General features: G+C 40.7%; 1 protein-coding gene across 4 annotated transcripts in view; it reads right to left on the bottom strand.

Annotated features, from left to right (window-relative positions):
• The window catches only part of frmd4a (FERM domain containing 4A), a 132,306-nt gene that overhangs the window by 74,389 nt on the left and 40,819 nt on the right, over window positions 1-17,098 (bottom strand). Inside the window, exon 1 of one of the 4 annotated variants that reach the window (XM_086074276.1) lies at window positions 11,030-11,308. The exons of the other annotated variants lie outside the window; for them this stretch is intronic. Coding sequence (XP_085930402.1) covers window positions 11,030-11,095 — 66 coding nt within the window. The 5' untranslated portion in view covers window positions 11,096-11,308. Of the gene's footprint in view, window positions 1-11,029; window positions 11,309-17,098 lie in introns of those variants that run through there. 4 annotated transcript variants of the gene reach the window in all.

Here is a 17,098-nt window from a genome sequence, read left to right as displayed (position 1 = left end):
ATAAAGTAAATGGGCCATACTTTGCCCAACCCTATCGCAAAGCATCGGTAGATGTACACACCCACTGGGATGACGTATGAGTATGTGTATGTGTGTGTGTGTGTGGTGGTGGTGGTTAGAGGGAGGGGGACTTCAAAAGGAATATGGGATTTTTTGCCATCTGGTAGGGAGATTATCGATGAAATCCCACATCCAGCTTTCTCTCCCTGCACTGTCTGGATTTAGGGGGAGGAGTGGCGGGGGGGGGGGGGGATCACACACACACATGCATCAGTGAAGTCAAGCCTACATTATTCTAATGCAAGATACATCATCTGAATGCAAAACAGTCAGGAAATTAGCCAGATTTCCCCCAAGCAGTCACACAGCCTCATCCAGGTCAGCGGCCATTCAGCTGAGTCAGTGCTCTTGCCTTCAGCTTCCAGCAGGGTGGGCTTTGCATGTCCATTAGAACTATTGGACCTGCGATTTATGTCATATTCTCATCATCACTCACCGCCGAGCCTAGGCGGGGCTCAGCACATCGATATAGAGCAGTCGGCTGATTAACAGGAGAGGATCAACGCACGTGCTCGCAGACATACAGTGGACATAAAAAGTATACACACCCCTGTTCAAATGACAGGTTTTTGGGATATAAAATTAAGTTAAATCATTTCACCACTTTTTACTCCAGCAATGTGACCTTAAACCGTTTTAGTAGATGCTTGCCACCTTTTAAAGTCCTTCTGAGTAACCCCAGCGTCATGCTTTGGGGCTGCTTTTCTTCACCTGGCACTGGAGCCTTAGTAAAGATGGAAGGAATTATGAACAGTTCCAAACAACAGTCAGTTGTAAGCACAAAATTAGGAATGAGCGAGTACAGATACAAAGTATCGGTATCGGCCGATACCCGGATTTATTTCAAGGTATTTGCTACATACAGCAGCCGATACCTGTATTGGCCAACCTCTTCCGGCCATTTTATCATCAGGGACTAGAAATCACGAGTATAGAAACTAGCCATTAATTTCATGCAATTTTAAGGAAAAAAATGATATATTGGGATATATATGTCTTTCTTAAAAATGATTTTGAAGTTTTATTTAGTAAAAGTACTAGTGGTATCAGCACTTGATATCGATATTAGAGTTGAAACTCGGTCTGAAAAAAAGTTCTATCGAAAATCCCTACACAAAACCCTCCAGCTTCTTCTATTAGGCAAAAATAAAAAGTTAGGAAACGCCTAATAAAGCAGCAAAACTTTATCTGGGGTTAATCAAAAACACTTTAAATTTGAATTTAAATGTTAATAATTCTGAACACAGCCCCGTCCTTTGTTATGAGAGGGTGTGCACACTTGTGCAACCATATTATCCCTGTTGTTTAGTTTAGTTTATTCTCTCTAAAATGCTTTTTTTTTTCAAAGTCATAGTGATTATGGGTCACATTAACGGTGGATTTAAAAGATTTATTGTCTCAATTTGTTTACATCACAAAGGGCTGCTATTTGAACAGGGTTGTGTAAACTTTTCATACCAACTGTACGACACCAACTGACTGGACATTTCATTAGGTATGTCTCATAATGATGAAAAATGTTGAATTTCGAAAGAGGATACTTTTATGATTTAAAACGGATGATAGTGAATGTAGGAACTCTGTCGTAAGCAAGACACTTGACATGCAAATTTAATGAAATGCTGCGGGCTCAAAACAATCTAACTACGAAGGTAATATGACTTGCTGTGTATCAATATCAGATTAAAAAACAGCCATCCAAAAGAGAATCATTCTCCTCCACCCCAAGTGAGGACCACCCGCCAGTTTTGGTGACATGATACTAAAGGATAGACACACCGAAACACATTGCGGCCTGACAATCACACAGGAAAAAAATCATCTGCTGCGGTAATCCCCAGTCAGCATTATTTATTCAACAGGCCTGGCCCACATCAGTTTGCCACTGACTGTGGCCTACATGAGAAATATCGGAGGTTTATTTATAAACTTTGTGTCTGCTTGGTATGTAGGAGCCAGTGGTGCAAAGCAGTGTTAGACCGTTATCATGGCTGATTCCGATTTAGTAGTCAAGGAGGATATTCGCTTTCACTAAATGGGAAAATATTGGTGTCAACATTTAAAAAAGAACTGTGTTAAAATGTTTTTTAGCTGATTGGAGACACAAAAAAAGTTGGCGGTTTTGGCCTGACACCTTCAACAGGTAGAGATGACCACAAAGTGAACACATTAGAATTGAATTCGTCTTGACCGACGTGGAGGGGGGCATGTTAAGTTACATTTGAAGCCGTGGGCAACCCGCCTCCACAAAATCATCCGTGCATGATTAGGAGCTAAAAACGAGGCATTAAACTGTGAATATCTAGAGTTAAGCCGGGTAATTCTGATTTCTGACATGCCTCAATGATCTGGGTCAGTTCGCGCCGGCAGTCCTCGAAATAAATCAGCTATTAATACATTCCCCTGATAGTAAGATGTAAGAATTGACAGATACAAACCAAACAACCAGAATAGAAAGAGTCAATATTAAAAGTGAAGCTAATAAAAGAGATGCAATCAAAGCAGGGCTAATTTCATGTGTGATTATAGAAGGCTGCCTCCTGTTTGTTTCCAGATGTAATAAAACAACTCGATCATCGTTGGATGCAGGCTCTCCATTAATTTAGCCAGACTGTCTGACTGCCCAAAGGCCTTCTGACTCATCCCCATGGTCTTGCTCCTCACTGCGCTTTTTTTCTATGTGCGTCTGTTTTGGGGGTTGACACCCTGGAGCTGTACTGCCTTGCATGTTTTTACTTTCAGCACTATAGGGATGTAACGATAACAGCAATATTGCAATATTAAAATTGACACGATATCCTCCTTGTCATGTCACGGCGAAAAAGGCGAGGTTGTATTCCATTTGTGCAGTTCTAGCACCCTCTGGTGGCTAGTTTATGAATGCAGTTTAATTTTAATTTGGAATGTTTTGGCAACTGCTGTGGTTATAACTCCTTTAAATCAGTCATATATTTTTTAATAACTCCATTAAAAAAATCTTGATTTTCGCGCGCTTCAGCCGAACACAGCATTGTGAACCATAGACCATGATACTTTGCGCCGCTGAGACATTAGAAGCACAAGACAATGGCATGTGACATGACATGGCATAGCCAATATGTATATAACAATAACTGCAATATCGTGATATCGCGTTATTAAAACTGCCACAATATCGTCATCGTCATGTCACGATATTAAAAGCAGCACATAAAAAAAAGGCACGTTGATATCTATTTGTGCAGTTGTAGCAACCTCTAGTGGCTGTTTTTTTAGTGCAGTTTAATTTTCACAAGGCATGTTTTGGCCCATCTATGTTTAAAATCCTTACTAATGGTCAATGAAGGGGAACGTAATATGCTTGTGAACCGAGTAAATACGTGGAGAAACTCAACGTGTGCATGCATTAGCAAGTAAATGCCTCAATATTAAGAGTGATTCGAGATTGTAGGTTGTTTATATGCATTGCTGTTATTATGTACAAAAGCACAATATGAGCTCATTTTTTTACAATATTGTGACCTTTTTTTTTTTTTAATCGCCAACCTCCCCACAATATTGTGATAATATCGTATCGTGATGTTTGGATATTGTTACATCCCTAATGGCCAAGCCTTTTGTCACTACTGTTATGTGCAAAAACACAATGTCCAATGTTGTGTTTTTTCCTCATATGAGTTTTGTTTTTAATAATATTGTGAGTTGTTATACAGTAGCGTGACCTTTTTTAATATCGCCAACCTCCCCACAATATCGGGATAATTATCGTATAGTGAGGTTCATATCGTGATATTTAGCGCATTGTGACATACGACAGCATCAATATAATTTCGGATTCACAAGAATCTATGAATTAAACTCTAAAATGTTAACTAAACCATAGACTTTCATCTAGCTAAAGTATGAAAGTGTAAAGCTAACATCTACTGTATTGCAAAGAGAGCATGTTTGCACAGGTGTGTATTGTCTTTGCTTCGTGGCAACAAAAACTATGAGAATGCAGAGAAGCATTTTCAAACTGTAAACAAAATTGGCATACACCTGTACCCCAGAAGCCAGAATGAATTTAAGTTAAACAAATGTACACTTTTTGTATAATTCTCAACTAAATTCCCACAAGATCATGTTGCTCTTATTCTTACTATGCTAATGCAATCCTGCAGGGCCGCTTTTCATTTTGATTTCATTTCCTCACCACAGTTGTTAGTTTAGCCGGCACTCGGAAAACACGTTCAAGGTAACTGATTGCCTGGGAGATTTCCTGGAAATGGGAACAATTGTACGGCTTCTGTCGAAAATGGGACATATTTGTATTTTGGAAAGCTTTGTCCGTGTCTCAGGGGACAAAGCTGTTTTGGACAAATCGCATCATTCAGCGCAACATCTGCTCAATCTGCTGCGAGGGTGTTCACATCCAGTAAAGCTGGGTACACACGCAATGATTTTTCAGATCAACCTCATATGTGATAAGGAAAAAAAAGAAGATGGCAATTAGTGATGAAAAATATCAAGAATAGCAGTAGAAGAAAAAAATAGGCCTAACCCTTGAAAAAATATTCAAAAAAATACAAATATTAATGGCGGCAATTGTTACCACACATACAACATTAATATAATCCAAATATTGTGACTTGCAGTGTGTAATATTTTCAGTCTATGATTGGATATGCATACATATGCACATAAATGAGGGTGACAATCGGTCCACTTAGTTTGTATGATTCACATTTGAGCCATTTTTCTCATACATTGATTTCTTTAGTCAATACTGACTGACTGGCTCATATTGATTATTTAATATGAATTAACCCACATTCCTTTGTGGAGCTGCAAGTCTATTTGTTGACACAACACAAACTTCCTCCCTGCTCCTCCTCCTCCCCACCGTCAACATATCTAAATATGATCATGCGGCGAGAGCGGCAGGATTGTTATTGGCTTTTCCACTCCACGAGATGACAGCGGGACAGATTCCCCTGAACGTCTCTGGAGTTCACAAATAGTTTATTGAGCACCTCAGCACACAAAAGGCAAAGTCGATGACAATCTATCTGTGGGACTCTTTGCATTTGCTGAGCCTATGCAAGTCTCGTCATATGTTGTTATTATAATAATACTGCTTTGCTTGTCAGGGTGGCTAGTCAAGAGAAATCAATGACTCACTGGAGTCAAGCCAGGCCGTCCTCTGAAAAACATGCTCAACCTGCTTTGCTGTTGCTACCCTATGAATAAAACATGCATTGAAAATGAAAAGTCTTTAGCCAGTTTTGGGGTGAGATTTCAGGTACAGTGGAACCTCAAATCATCCCGACTTGGTCAGCAAATCTCATGGATACAAACAATGCTGAAGTGAGAGACAAGGGCATGTTCTGACTTACTGCATTAAAACATGGCTGCACAGCTAATAAAAGTGTTATAAAGGTGACAGTTTGAAAGTAAATCAAATAAATTCACAACAGATTATGCCTATCTGCAACTATTTTTATTGTATCAGTAATTGTGATGCTTTTGTCTACGCCAGTAATTTCTCGTCACATACACATCCACCACACATGAGAGATCAACAGCTCGCCATGCAATTTTATTGAACAAAAAAGACTATTTACTGCAAATAAATATACTTTATACTTTTTTGTTTGTCGGCCTTTCTTTATTTTACTGATATAAAATATGTGCCTTGGCGCAATATAGGCTGGGACACTCTGGTCAATGTGTCTTTTTTTCCTTATGTTTCCTGTTTGGGACTACAAATAGAAATGAGCATCAGGCTAAATCTGGTGTAGTTACGGAAAACCTTTGAAGTCCCAAAATAAAAAATATAGACACCGGCGAACAGCACAGAACATTAAAGACAACAACGTGAGCACATCAAGACCATGACACTAAGGCATGTTTATGGTTTGTAGACAAAACAAAATGAGTAAAACATGTCCAGTTTCAAATGACCAAGAAAGCTGAGCAGTGTTGGTCAGGTGCACTAATAGAATGTCTCAGTAAATACTGAAAAAGATCATTGTGGATAAATCTCCTGGTGCTTAACATACTTAAATTGAAAGACTTACACAAATGTTAAACATAGTCGTCATTAGCTAGCTACCACCTCCAATAGTTAGCACTGGTTAAGTATGTAATCCTTAATGCTCACTTCCATCTTTTCAATGTACGTTATGACCTCCTTGAAGGTCTTCAACGCTGTAGTGACAAATGTGCTGTCAAAACAACAAGGAAAAAAAAACTGTCTACGGCCAGTGCTGTTATAAGCAGCCATCAAGCCTTGCTGTTATTAGAATTGCAATATTTCAGAATATATCATTCAAATGGGCCTATAAGTATTCTATTATGAGTGCAGTGGCTGACTTGAATGGATGCGAGATGCGCAATTTGCAGTTGTGAATAGCAGATGAGGTCTCTAAATTACACACCCATGTCAATTGAGTGTGTGTGGGTGGGTGTGTGCGTGCGTGTGTGTAATAGGCAGATGACAAACTGAAGGAAAGCGGGAGCTCAATAATCATAACAACGGTAATACCAGTTTAGAATTGATTATGTGCACATACAAATGGGATCAAATTTATGATAATTGTCTTCTCTCCATTTATTTGGCTTATTGTGAAGCCAGGGCAAAGGTTTAATGACGGAGATCTGATTAAAGTTGGATTATGCTCCAATTTGAATCCTTCCATATGGGTACTGGAGGTCAATATACTGTATGTGCTTCCTTCATAACATACATGTATTTTGACACCTCCAAAATCGAAAGTATCTAATTCAATGATTTGGAGCTCAATAAATAAAACATTGGCATATAGCGTCAACAAATATTTTACTCTAGTATGGGTTATTTCTGTTTCCATTATTTCTATCCCTTTTCTCGAGCCCGGGTGAGCTGGAGCCTATCTCATCTGATTTGGGGCAAAAGGCACGTTTACAGATTGGACTGGTCACCAGGCATGACATAGCAAACATAGAATAGCAGTAGGTGCTTGCTTCGTGTGTTCTAGTGGACATATTGGACACGAGTCACTTGAAATGTATACATGGAAATAGTAAATAAATAAATAAATAAATCATTTGGGGGATATCCAGTAGGTAATACTCTGCATCAAAATTAGTACTTGGAACTAAAACAGTCAGAGAGAGAGAGCGCGAGCAGCGGGGCATTGCTACTGTGTCCTCCTAATCTCTTATGTAACGGGTGTGTCAAAATGACTCAATTATAGCAAGCTGACCCCATCCCGCTCACTCTCCCTCTTCCTGCTAGTTCAGTTTGAATTTTTCCGATATTCAGGCTGTTGTCGTCTCAAATCTCTCGCAGTGCATGCTATGCCATTATGAGTTATTCCAATTTGTCATATTGGGAGCATGGTGTCACCACGGATATACTGTACTATTCTCCAAAAGTTCCCAATACAAGCACAGGAATACATTTAACATGCAATTCCTATGACATAGTGTGGATATTGCTACTTTTTTACGAACCTTCAAATTTGAGCTCAGTCCATTCTAGGGTCGTTGGGTCAGAACGGCTTGAATGACTTCTGATGTTTGGATTTGACACTCACGTTGTGATCGTTGAGTTAATCATTGATTAGTTGATGTCAGTGATCTATTTTCAATGCACTTAAATAACTGCAAGCATCAACACTGACCTCGAATAATAATAGACTAATAATAACCAGTACAAATATAACAAATAATATAACTGATATAAATACAGTTGTGGCTTGAGATATGAGTGAGCCAATTTAAGAGTTTTTCCAGATACAAGAAAGTGTTTTGAGTTATGAGCAGGATCATGCAACAAATTAAACTACCTTTTGCCCAAAGTCAGCTGGTATTGGACAGCATGTGGAAGAGGCCTTAATCCATTGTGACTATAACCTCTATTATGCATCTTTTACGTTGCCATGATGCGTATCACTGGCGTCGGGTCAAAACCTCATTCCTCCAAATTCGTCTTTTTTCTAAAGACCCCCAAAACGGCATGCTTCTGCAAACATTAACATTGCATCATTAAAGAGAGCAAGCCATTTTTATCACTTTAGATTGGTCAATATTTTTTTTTTTTTTTTAATATGACTTGCCAAATTCATTGTGACTTATGAGGTTTTGGCCCGACACCAGTGATATGCAAATTGTGTCATTTGAGACTACACAAAAAAAAATTCTCAATTGTGTCACTTGAACCGTGCAGTATACTGTAAAGCCGGCATCTGGCTCCCGACTGTGGTTGGACTCCTGAAAACACTCCGAGACCTTTGTGGCATAGCTGCCTCCTACGCAAAATATGAAACTCTGCTTTCACTAGAAGAAATTTAAAAGCAGAACTGAGCAGATGTGATGGAAGCATTCCCATTCTGTGTTGGTCCTCTTCTGTAAAAATGCAGAAGTTTGAGGAAAAAACAAGGAAAGGCAAGAAAAGGCGTTTGGTTGCGGGAACCAGGCCTGCATTGAAGAAGGGATGTTGGGGGAGAGGACTGAGCGGTTGGTGGGGCTTAGAGATTCAATTAAACTACACAAGGAATGAATGCATTTTTAATCACGGCGCCCAGTTTCCTGACATGACAGCCACAGCCTTTGTGTAAGACTGAGGATGAGGAGCCACCATCTGTGTGTGTGTGTGCATGTGCGTCCAGAAGCTCGTGAAACACAACAGACAGCAACCTTGGCTGGAGACCACGTGGGTGCCGCGAAGAGACATTTTGCAGAAGCCAAAAGCAGATCCAATTAGCACATACACATCATGCCACCGTTTGGCTAATGTGAGAAGAGACTTGTCACTGTGGACATGTTTGTGTGTGAATGAAACCTCTGTGGCAAAGACTCCATGGAAATTAAGCCAGCAGCAAGCAATGGGGGAACTATTTTTTCTAGAAACATGAATAGACTTAAAGCTCTTTCTTCGGACGCTCAATAGCTTCCCCTTGGGCAGGGTATTTATTTTTGTTACATTTTGCGGCTTTTGTCATAATGCCGTGAGAATGTCGGAATGTTAAGCTTCTAGGCATGACTCTTCAACAACTTATCATTGCACATGTACAAGAAATAAGAGTGGTGACCTGAAAAATCCAAAGCCTACCAGTGATTCTACTGTATTTCATGACCCACTTTCACAGTGTGTAAAAGGAAGGTAGGTTCCCTTGAATCCTCTTAACGTAGCTAAATCATTCATGTGCCCTCCCTGCGTTAACCCAGCGCTAATTAAAACCGCTAGGCTCTATCCATGCCCAACTAGGTGACAGATCTGCAGTGAATTCATGACTAAAGTGTGGAGAAGATCAGCATAAACGTAATGACCACTAATGTTCCTTTCTCTACGCAAGAATGCATTGGTTAACAAAATAACGTGGCCAGGACAGCAGGCAGAAGTCATCGATAAAGAGTATGCTTGTAACAAAACCGGTCGGGGTACAGACATACCAATAAGCATTAATGACAATGATGCAACAGATTTGGAGGGGCAGGATATTCCCCATGTATGGCTTTATTTAAGAAAATTGTTTTTAAAAAAAAATTCTGCCTTACGCCAGTCTAAAAGCTACCACTTTTTGGCATTCAAAAATAGTCTCTCTAATCTGAAAGGAAAGGAAAGTTTACAGTTGTTATCATTAGCTAATTTAGCATGTCTTATTACTCTGCTCACAACATTAGCATTGTTTTAGGAACAACTTTGTAGCACCTGTACAAAAGTGTGAATGACATTTAGACAGTTGCCATTTATTTGGATACACGATTGGGAGAATGAATGAATGCATTTTGTGTCACGTTAGAAACGGTTATTACATTTCAGGGTGGAAGAATGAATTTGACTCCCATTGTATAAACGGGTTAAACGTCTTTGCATTCATAATATGCCAAAAATGGGTAAGTTACATGCTCATGTTTTTGAAACTGTGTATCACTGTGTATGTTTGTACAGTAAACAAACATGATTTGAATATTCAGTAATGCAAACTAGCCATCTATTCCTTTGTTTTCCATCATCCATCAGCAATTAGCACAATGAATGAATGAGTAGCGTAATTAGGTGGTTTAGAAGAAAAGCAGATGAAGTTGAGTATTTTCCTGGACACCACACACTGCATGAATAATCTAGTTATTAGGCCAAAAACTATCATTCAGAATGATCATTTCTCATCAGTTAATGCATTTGTGAGAATTCTCACAAAATATATGTAACATTGACACTCAGCAACCCTGGAATTCTGGTGTAACGCAACTGAGTTCATCCTGTGAAAGGATTACTCTTCCCTCCAGCAGATGCTTGCACTCGTAAACAATGTTAAGGGAAAACAGGAGCTTAATGACCAGACTCATTACATCATCGAGCAGCTCAACGCAAGCGGGGAGTCAAGCACCATACTGGGCGTATCTTAAAGACGACATGTGAATTTTCATTGGGAATGTTTGAGCACCTCAGAAACAACAATATTCTGAGTCATCTGCCTCAAGACAAACATCAGGGGAAATGGGAATATGACAGAGGCATCCATCGGATTCTTCTTGTTCCTTATTTGATTCTTAATCCTTCCTTCCTGTATTTATTCCCAGTGGGGTGATTCATGGCTTGCTGTAGAAAACATGTGAAGGATGTTGACGATATAAGGCCAAAGATAAAAACCCATACTTCAGTTTTAAGTTGGATGGATGAAAGGCTCTTGCGTGCTGAGAAAACATTCCTAAAGTCTCTCCTCACTGGGCTCACCTTGTGCTGAGCCATGTAGTTCACGCAACCAAGGTTAGATTCCTGGATTGCCAATTTATCCTGCAGCGTTGCCGCTGACATATAATCGGCACATTGTTTCTACACTAATTAAGGAGAGCATCTGGAAGAGACGTGAACATATGCCCGCTTCAGCCCTCGGACCGCAATTATGCACCAAGAGGTCAGCCACGTCATGTGCAAAAGAGAACGAGATTGGAATAATGTTTAAAAGCAAACTTGCTAAATTAGAGCATGAAAACACAACATATGCAAAAAACAACTTACAAAGACATCCATCAGCATGTGCTCCAGTGTCACCTCAATGTCCTCCAGTCGAGACGAGAGAGTCATTCTTCAGCTAGTACAAAAATTGTCCGTGAAAATAATTCAAACTGCACTGATACTATGTTTAACCATGCAATCCTGACAATTGTTTTAAAGCCATTCTGCTAAAGATAACACCACCATTTCTGTTTGTTTTCCCCCACAAAGGATGGTAGTAAATAGGCGCTTTGTGATAAGTATTCCAACTGGTTCCCAGACTGTTCCTTTCGGTCTAGGACTTGATCGGACACTCATCTTCAGAAAAGTTCAGTTTAATTTTTGGGATATTTGCTGGAACAGGATGTCTCCTCCCTCTTCCCCCTTATTTTTCTCTTGTGCTCCCCTTTTTTCCCTTCCATGCCCTTTCAACTCTGTGTCCACAGTGGACGTCTTTGTAAGGACAGAGAGCCTGGGGCAGCTGATGCCCAGTTCTGGGTGCTTTTGGCTGGGGTCATCCTCTCTCACACTGGGCTTCTAGTCAATGCGCCTTTGTAAAGATCTCATTAAAGGCCGTCCGGCCAGGGATCTCGCATGCCTCACAGACACATGAGGGGACAACAACAGTGATATGTCGCTGAATTGACAGAAAGCTTATGTAACACTGATGGGCGAAGGGGGAGGATGGAAAAGTGCCGTTTGGGGGTAACGGGTGAAGCGAAGGATCTTAAAAGGACGCTTCAAGAGTTGTTATTGTTTTTCTGTTAAGCGCTGGTGCAATGCACCCTCTGTTTCCCCTGTAAGAAGATTCCGTCTGAGCTTGAGTGATACATACAGAGTAAGAATAAGTAGGAGGAAGTGTGGGGGAGGTGAGTTTATCTGGGCTGTTCCCACAAACAGGATATGACTCGAATAAGTAAGGAGACAGCCAGTCAATTTACATGCACATGCACAAAGTGGCAGAGATTCTTATTTGCTTTACACGGACTTTCGATTTACTGATCAATCTACTTTACCACTCTCACCTACGGTCAAGAGCTGTGGGTCCGAACTGAAAGAACATGATCAGATACAAGCGGCCGAAATGAGTTTCCTTTGCTGGGCGTCCGGGCTATCCCTTCAAGATAGGGTGAGAAGCTTAGTCACCCAGAAGGGACTTCAAGTGGAGCCGATCTGGTTATGAACCTTCCCTGGTGAGGTAAAAGGGAAGTATAGGCTCCCTTACCATAGTGCCTAAACGCATCTAATTCGCTCATGAAGAGACAGCCAATCCCCAGTTGGAACTCCCAATGGGGACCATTTGGTAAGGGTGTTCCAGAAACTCAAAGTGTGAAAAAATTGAGGTTCGACTGAAGAGCATTTTTCCCTTTTTTCACTGCAAGGTACTCTTTGGCTCAGGTCGGTTTTCCTTGCTACTAAGCTGCAGGTCTGGATGCTGTAGTATACTTTTTTTAGTTTGTCTGCAGCTGCCCTTAGTCTCCTCTTGAACACCTTTTGTCACCGTATGGCAGCGAATAAAGCCATTCCTGTTAAATCTCAGCTAAAAGCCGATTTGTGTTTGGAATACATCTATTTTTATTCACAGAACCTGCAGTACATAAAAATCTAACATTTACTGTGGAGTAAAAGTAGGACTGACTTCCAATTATTTGACCGCACACAGAACACTCATTGGTGTTGACTACAAGTGTCCACTTCTCCGCTTAAGTTCTGATATCTGCAGATTTTCACTTTTGCAGGAGATTTTTGAAGGTAAGACTACTGTAGCCACAACTGAAGGAAATAAAAACTGATGCATTCAAACGTGCTGCAAATGGACCTCGGTCTGTAGTTTGGACACCCCTGTTGTATCTTCACGTCATTTCCTGAAGATTCCTATGCTTCGTCTGTCCTTTCTCCTGCTGTACAGTCCCAGAGAGCCAATGATACATTGGCCTATGATCCCTTCTGGATGTGAGGTCAACAGGATCAGCAATCAGTTCTCACATTAGCTCTCAGCGACGAGCGCCGGGATGTGACAGAAACCTTATCATACAGCCTGAATTCTCTTATGGATCATACATGGAACATGTGCAGGTGACTGCTACAGACAAAATGTAGTCAATCATGGGGTCTTTGTCCGCCTCAAGAGGCTTTTCTCTTTCCCCCAAGAAGCTCCTTATGCTGCCTGCAGTGGATATGCATCAAACCACTATTAATAACTCACCATATCCCTCTTAATTCTCTTCGGCGTGCCTCTCATGCATTATAAATTATCCTCCGCCTTGAAGGTGGAGACAGACAGTGCGTCAATTGTAAGCGGATGGCAGGTGGAGTGCAGAGTCCTGCAGGTTGTCAACGTTTGGGCCTGCGTTTCTCATTAGGGAGGAGATTAGCCTCAACGGGGGCCGCTTGGGTCGGCACGTTCCAGTGTGACTACTTTTTTTGCGCACCATCCACAGCTAAACACCGGATTTCCACACACGGATGATGATAAATGAAGGCAGGGTGAAGGCACTGTGCTATTATTATTATTTAAGGTAAGACACTTTCAAGGAGAATTTATGTAAATAAACATGAATAAACCAATAATTCATAAAACTAAAGTTTTGCTCTGAGAAGAGAAATTAAACATAGTTGGGAAATATTGATATTAATCAAATATTGATTGATATTCTTCAATTTTTTTCGCACTTGTTCTCATTAGGGTTACTTACGGATGATTTTGTGATTCATATATGTAATAAATTCACCCCAATAAAATATTCCTTCTCCCATCTTTAGTGGAAATCCGACCAAATCTGACAGTACCTTTAACTGCAGCATGCTGAAGCAGTCCAAGGTGTTAGCCCATGGTCCTTCGGCATCAGACCAGTCCAGGAATCTTTCTGTACCAGTAATCCAGAAGGGGTCAAGTCCAACTGAGCTTTGACTACAGCAGCAGTTCACACTTTGCATGGCAAAAATCCAAAATTAACAAGCCCCCGCTTGCTGTCGACCTTAACCTCTCAGGACATTTTCACACTCTGAGCTTGAGAGTCTTCATGATTAGTGGTAATGTTATCACCTGGCATAGAAAATAGGCTGCTAATCAAACCCTGGGCAGGATTCCAAATTCGGACACACACTTGCACACACACACTCGGTCATTTAAAAATAGCATCTACTCCAGACACGTTGATAAAGCTTCTTAAGGAAGGTTTGCAGCCAACTGTTTCAGGGATTTATTGCATAGACACTTTGACACAAAGTAGGTGTGATAGTCTGTAGAGTAGAGACACCCTGCACTACATCGGCTTGTGCGCCTTTCATTGTCTGCAAAATATCCAATGGTTGATCTTTATATGTGTTTCTCCTGTAATGGGAATATTGTGTGTTTTGTCGATTTATCCAAAAGTACATCTGTGAGGTATGTTGGATGTGAAAGATGGTCTGGCTCATGATCTCGGTTCGAGTTCATCCCAAAGGTGTTTTATAAGGGTTAAGGTCAGAGCTCTTAAGTTCAAATTTCTGCTCTTGCCTTCCTATGTAATTTGTATGTTCTCCCAGAGCTTGTGTAAGTTGTCCCCTGGTACTCGGGCTTCGTGCACATTCAAAAAACATGCATGTTGGGTTCTTTGAAGATTTTAAATTGCCAATATATGTGAATGTGAACTGTTTTTAGTCTAAATATACCCTGTGATTGGCTGGCAGCTAACTTCCACATTCCAAAACCATACAAGTTAAGTTCTTTAAAGACAAAAGGCCTTTTCACACTGTACTTGTTTTTCCTGGTGTTCACCTCGGGCCAGGGCACAGGAGTAAAGGCACCCCTGCACAAGTGTGCCCATTTGAAAGTGGTTGCCTAGCAGCATACTAGGAAGTAGCCTGGAGGCTTTTCCCCCTGGTTCGAACTTGGCAACATGGATTTGGATTGATGTGGTGGACATCTCCATCTATCACTGTGCCTTCTTAACCATGTCAGGGTAAGTAATTTCTCTTGGTGTCCCAATACTTGGGACTCTGGGACATCCCATTTACTGTATTATAATTCATCCAGATTTTCCATGCCATTTGTACTATTTTGCCAAAAGTGTTTGCTGTTAGCAATCTGGCTTCCCTCCGCCAACCCCTCTCCAATTGTATGTGCTGTCCGACATCACAGCAATGCTGCTACCGAATTGATTGAGGCTCGGCACTGCGCGACAACAAATGCCTTTTGTGTCATTTGAGTGTTGCCACATGACGTGACACAGTGTGAGTTATTGCGCCATCACAGCACGTACACAATGTCGGTTTGACGATGGAGCGCTGTGATGAGCTAATGCTGCATTTGAAGAAGGTGGGAAGTTGAATTTATACCACTCGTTTTGTACCAGTACTGACCTCAAAGCATTCGAGGCGAATGTAAACTGTTTGTTGTTCTGCTTCACGCAGTCAAAACAAATCGGAAATCACGTTGTGTTACGTGAAGGTGCTTATTTTGAATAACTGTATTCATGTTGTAATTAATAAAGAGATAAAGTCAGCTTACCCTATAGGACAGATGAAAATAGATAGATGGTCTTCTGTTTTTTAGAGAGTTGCATTCCTGTCGTTTTTGCCGGAAGGGAGTAAGCGGCATTGTGCTCAGTCATTCTCTCATTCTGCTGCGTCACTCGGCACCCTAAATATGTCACTCCACATTAGAGTGGATGTCTCTGTTGTTTTGTTTTTCTCTTCGGAAGCTGCTACTTGCGATTTCTGCAAAGGAATGTGAGGACAGAAGCAGGTGCACTCGACATTCAAATGCATTTCTTGCTGCGGGAAAAGAGCTGATTAGAAATATCTGATTTAATGACATCAACAGATAGCAACTTTTCTACCTTAGAGCGTTTGTTTGTCCAAACACTCACTGCTGAACAAGTGCGTGCTTGAAAGGCAGTGAGCAAACAGAATGCGACAGGGGGCAGATTTTAGATACTGGTTGTATGAAGGCCTCCGACATTTTCTGCCCTAGTAAACTTAGCCCAATTTACCCAGCAACAAGAATGCTGAGCATCCAAACACAGATAAACGCACACGCACCTACCGACTCTTCCAATTAGCCGACATGCCCGTTAGCCCGCTATCCAGCATGACCGTTATGACTTACTCTAGCGTGCAAACGCAACGCTTGCGTTCACTTAGCATCAAGACACGCACGTGAATCCACATCACCAAAGTCCATGCACGATTAAGAGTCTGATTTGTAGCAGTGAGCATTAAATGTTTGATGCCGCAGCTACATATTTAATCTGTACAGGGTCGATGATGAGGGGAAATGGGTTAGACATGATTCCGCTCTCTGGGGAAAACATTGGCAAGAAGAGAAACACGAGTTTACACATTTGAATGCGTGCACGTAGGGGCGTATGTCTGTGTGTTTAAAAAATGTGAACAGAAACTCAGTAATGGATCACTGCCCTACATTTGGATTATTTATATGTGGAAGGTGTACAGATTGGGAGATTTATTGATACAATCTATAAAGTGGCACCTTGATTTGCTAATTTAATTCCTTCCGTAACTACACTTGTAAACTATCGTACTGTGCTGTATATCAAATCAGTTTTTCAATCAATTTCAAACAAGTATGCGAAGTAAGATGATGCTAATGATTAAGTAGCATAGGCCTTACAAAAAACAAATAGTAAATAAAAAAAAACGTTTCTGTCTTGATTTTGCTCACTCTAAAATCTGCAGTTGATTGTTCGATTGTTAATTGTTTTATGTTAATTGGCTAACCGTTAGCTAGTCTGTGTGCATCAATTGTGGCACTATTAGCTAGTGTATGAATGTGCTTGTTGCAGATTTATACCATTAGCATTTGTTCAACAAAGCAATTGAAAGTGCACCCGCGGCTGTGTCAATATTTGTCTACCTGTGGTGGGATAACAATTCATTCTCACTACTAGCGGAGGTCGGCAAGAGAGGCGAGAGATGTCTTTATGACATTTCTAAAAGGAAGTTTTTGCTTTCAAAATATGTATTTAAAACAAAAAGTTCCAGTATTTTGTTTGCATGATTATTGGATATAGAATGGATAAATGAACTTAGGTTATGCATTCATCATTGCATCTGTTGAAATCAACATAATATGGCTATAAATAAACA

Source organism: Leptonotus elevatus, chromosome 4 (assembly GCF_054856555.1).
Source record: "Leptonotus elevatus isolate MCC_2025b chromosome 4, RoL_Lele_1.0, whole genome shotgun sequence".
Taxonomy (NCBI): Eukaryota; Metazoa; Chordata; class Actinopteri; order Syngnathiformes; family Syngnathidae; genus Leptonotus; species Leptonotus elevatus.
The sequence above is the reverse complement of the archived record's forward strand: the minus strand, read 5'-3'. Positions and strand labels throughout refer to the sequence as shown.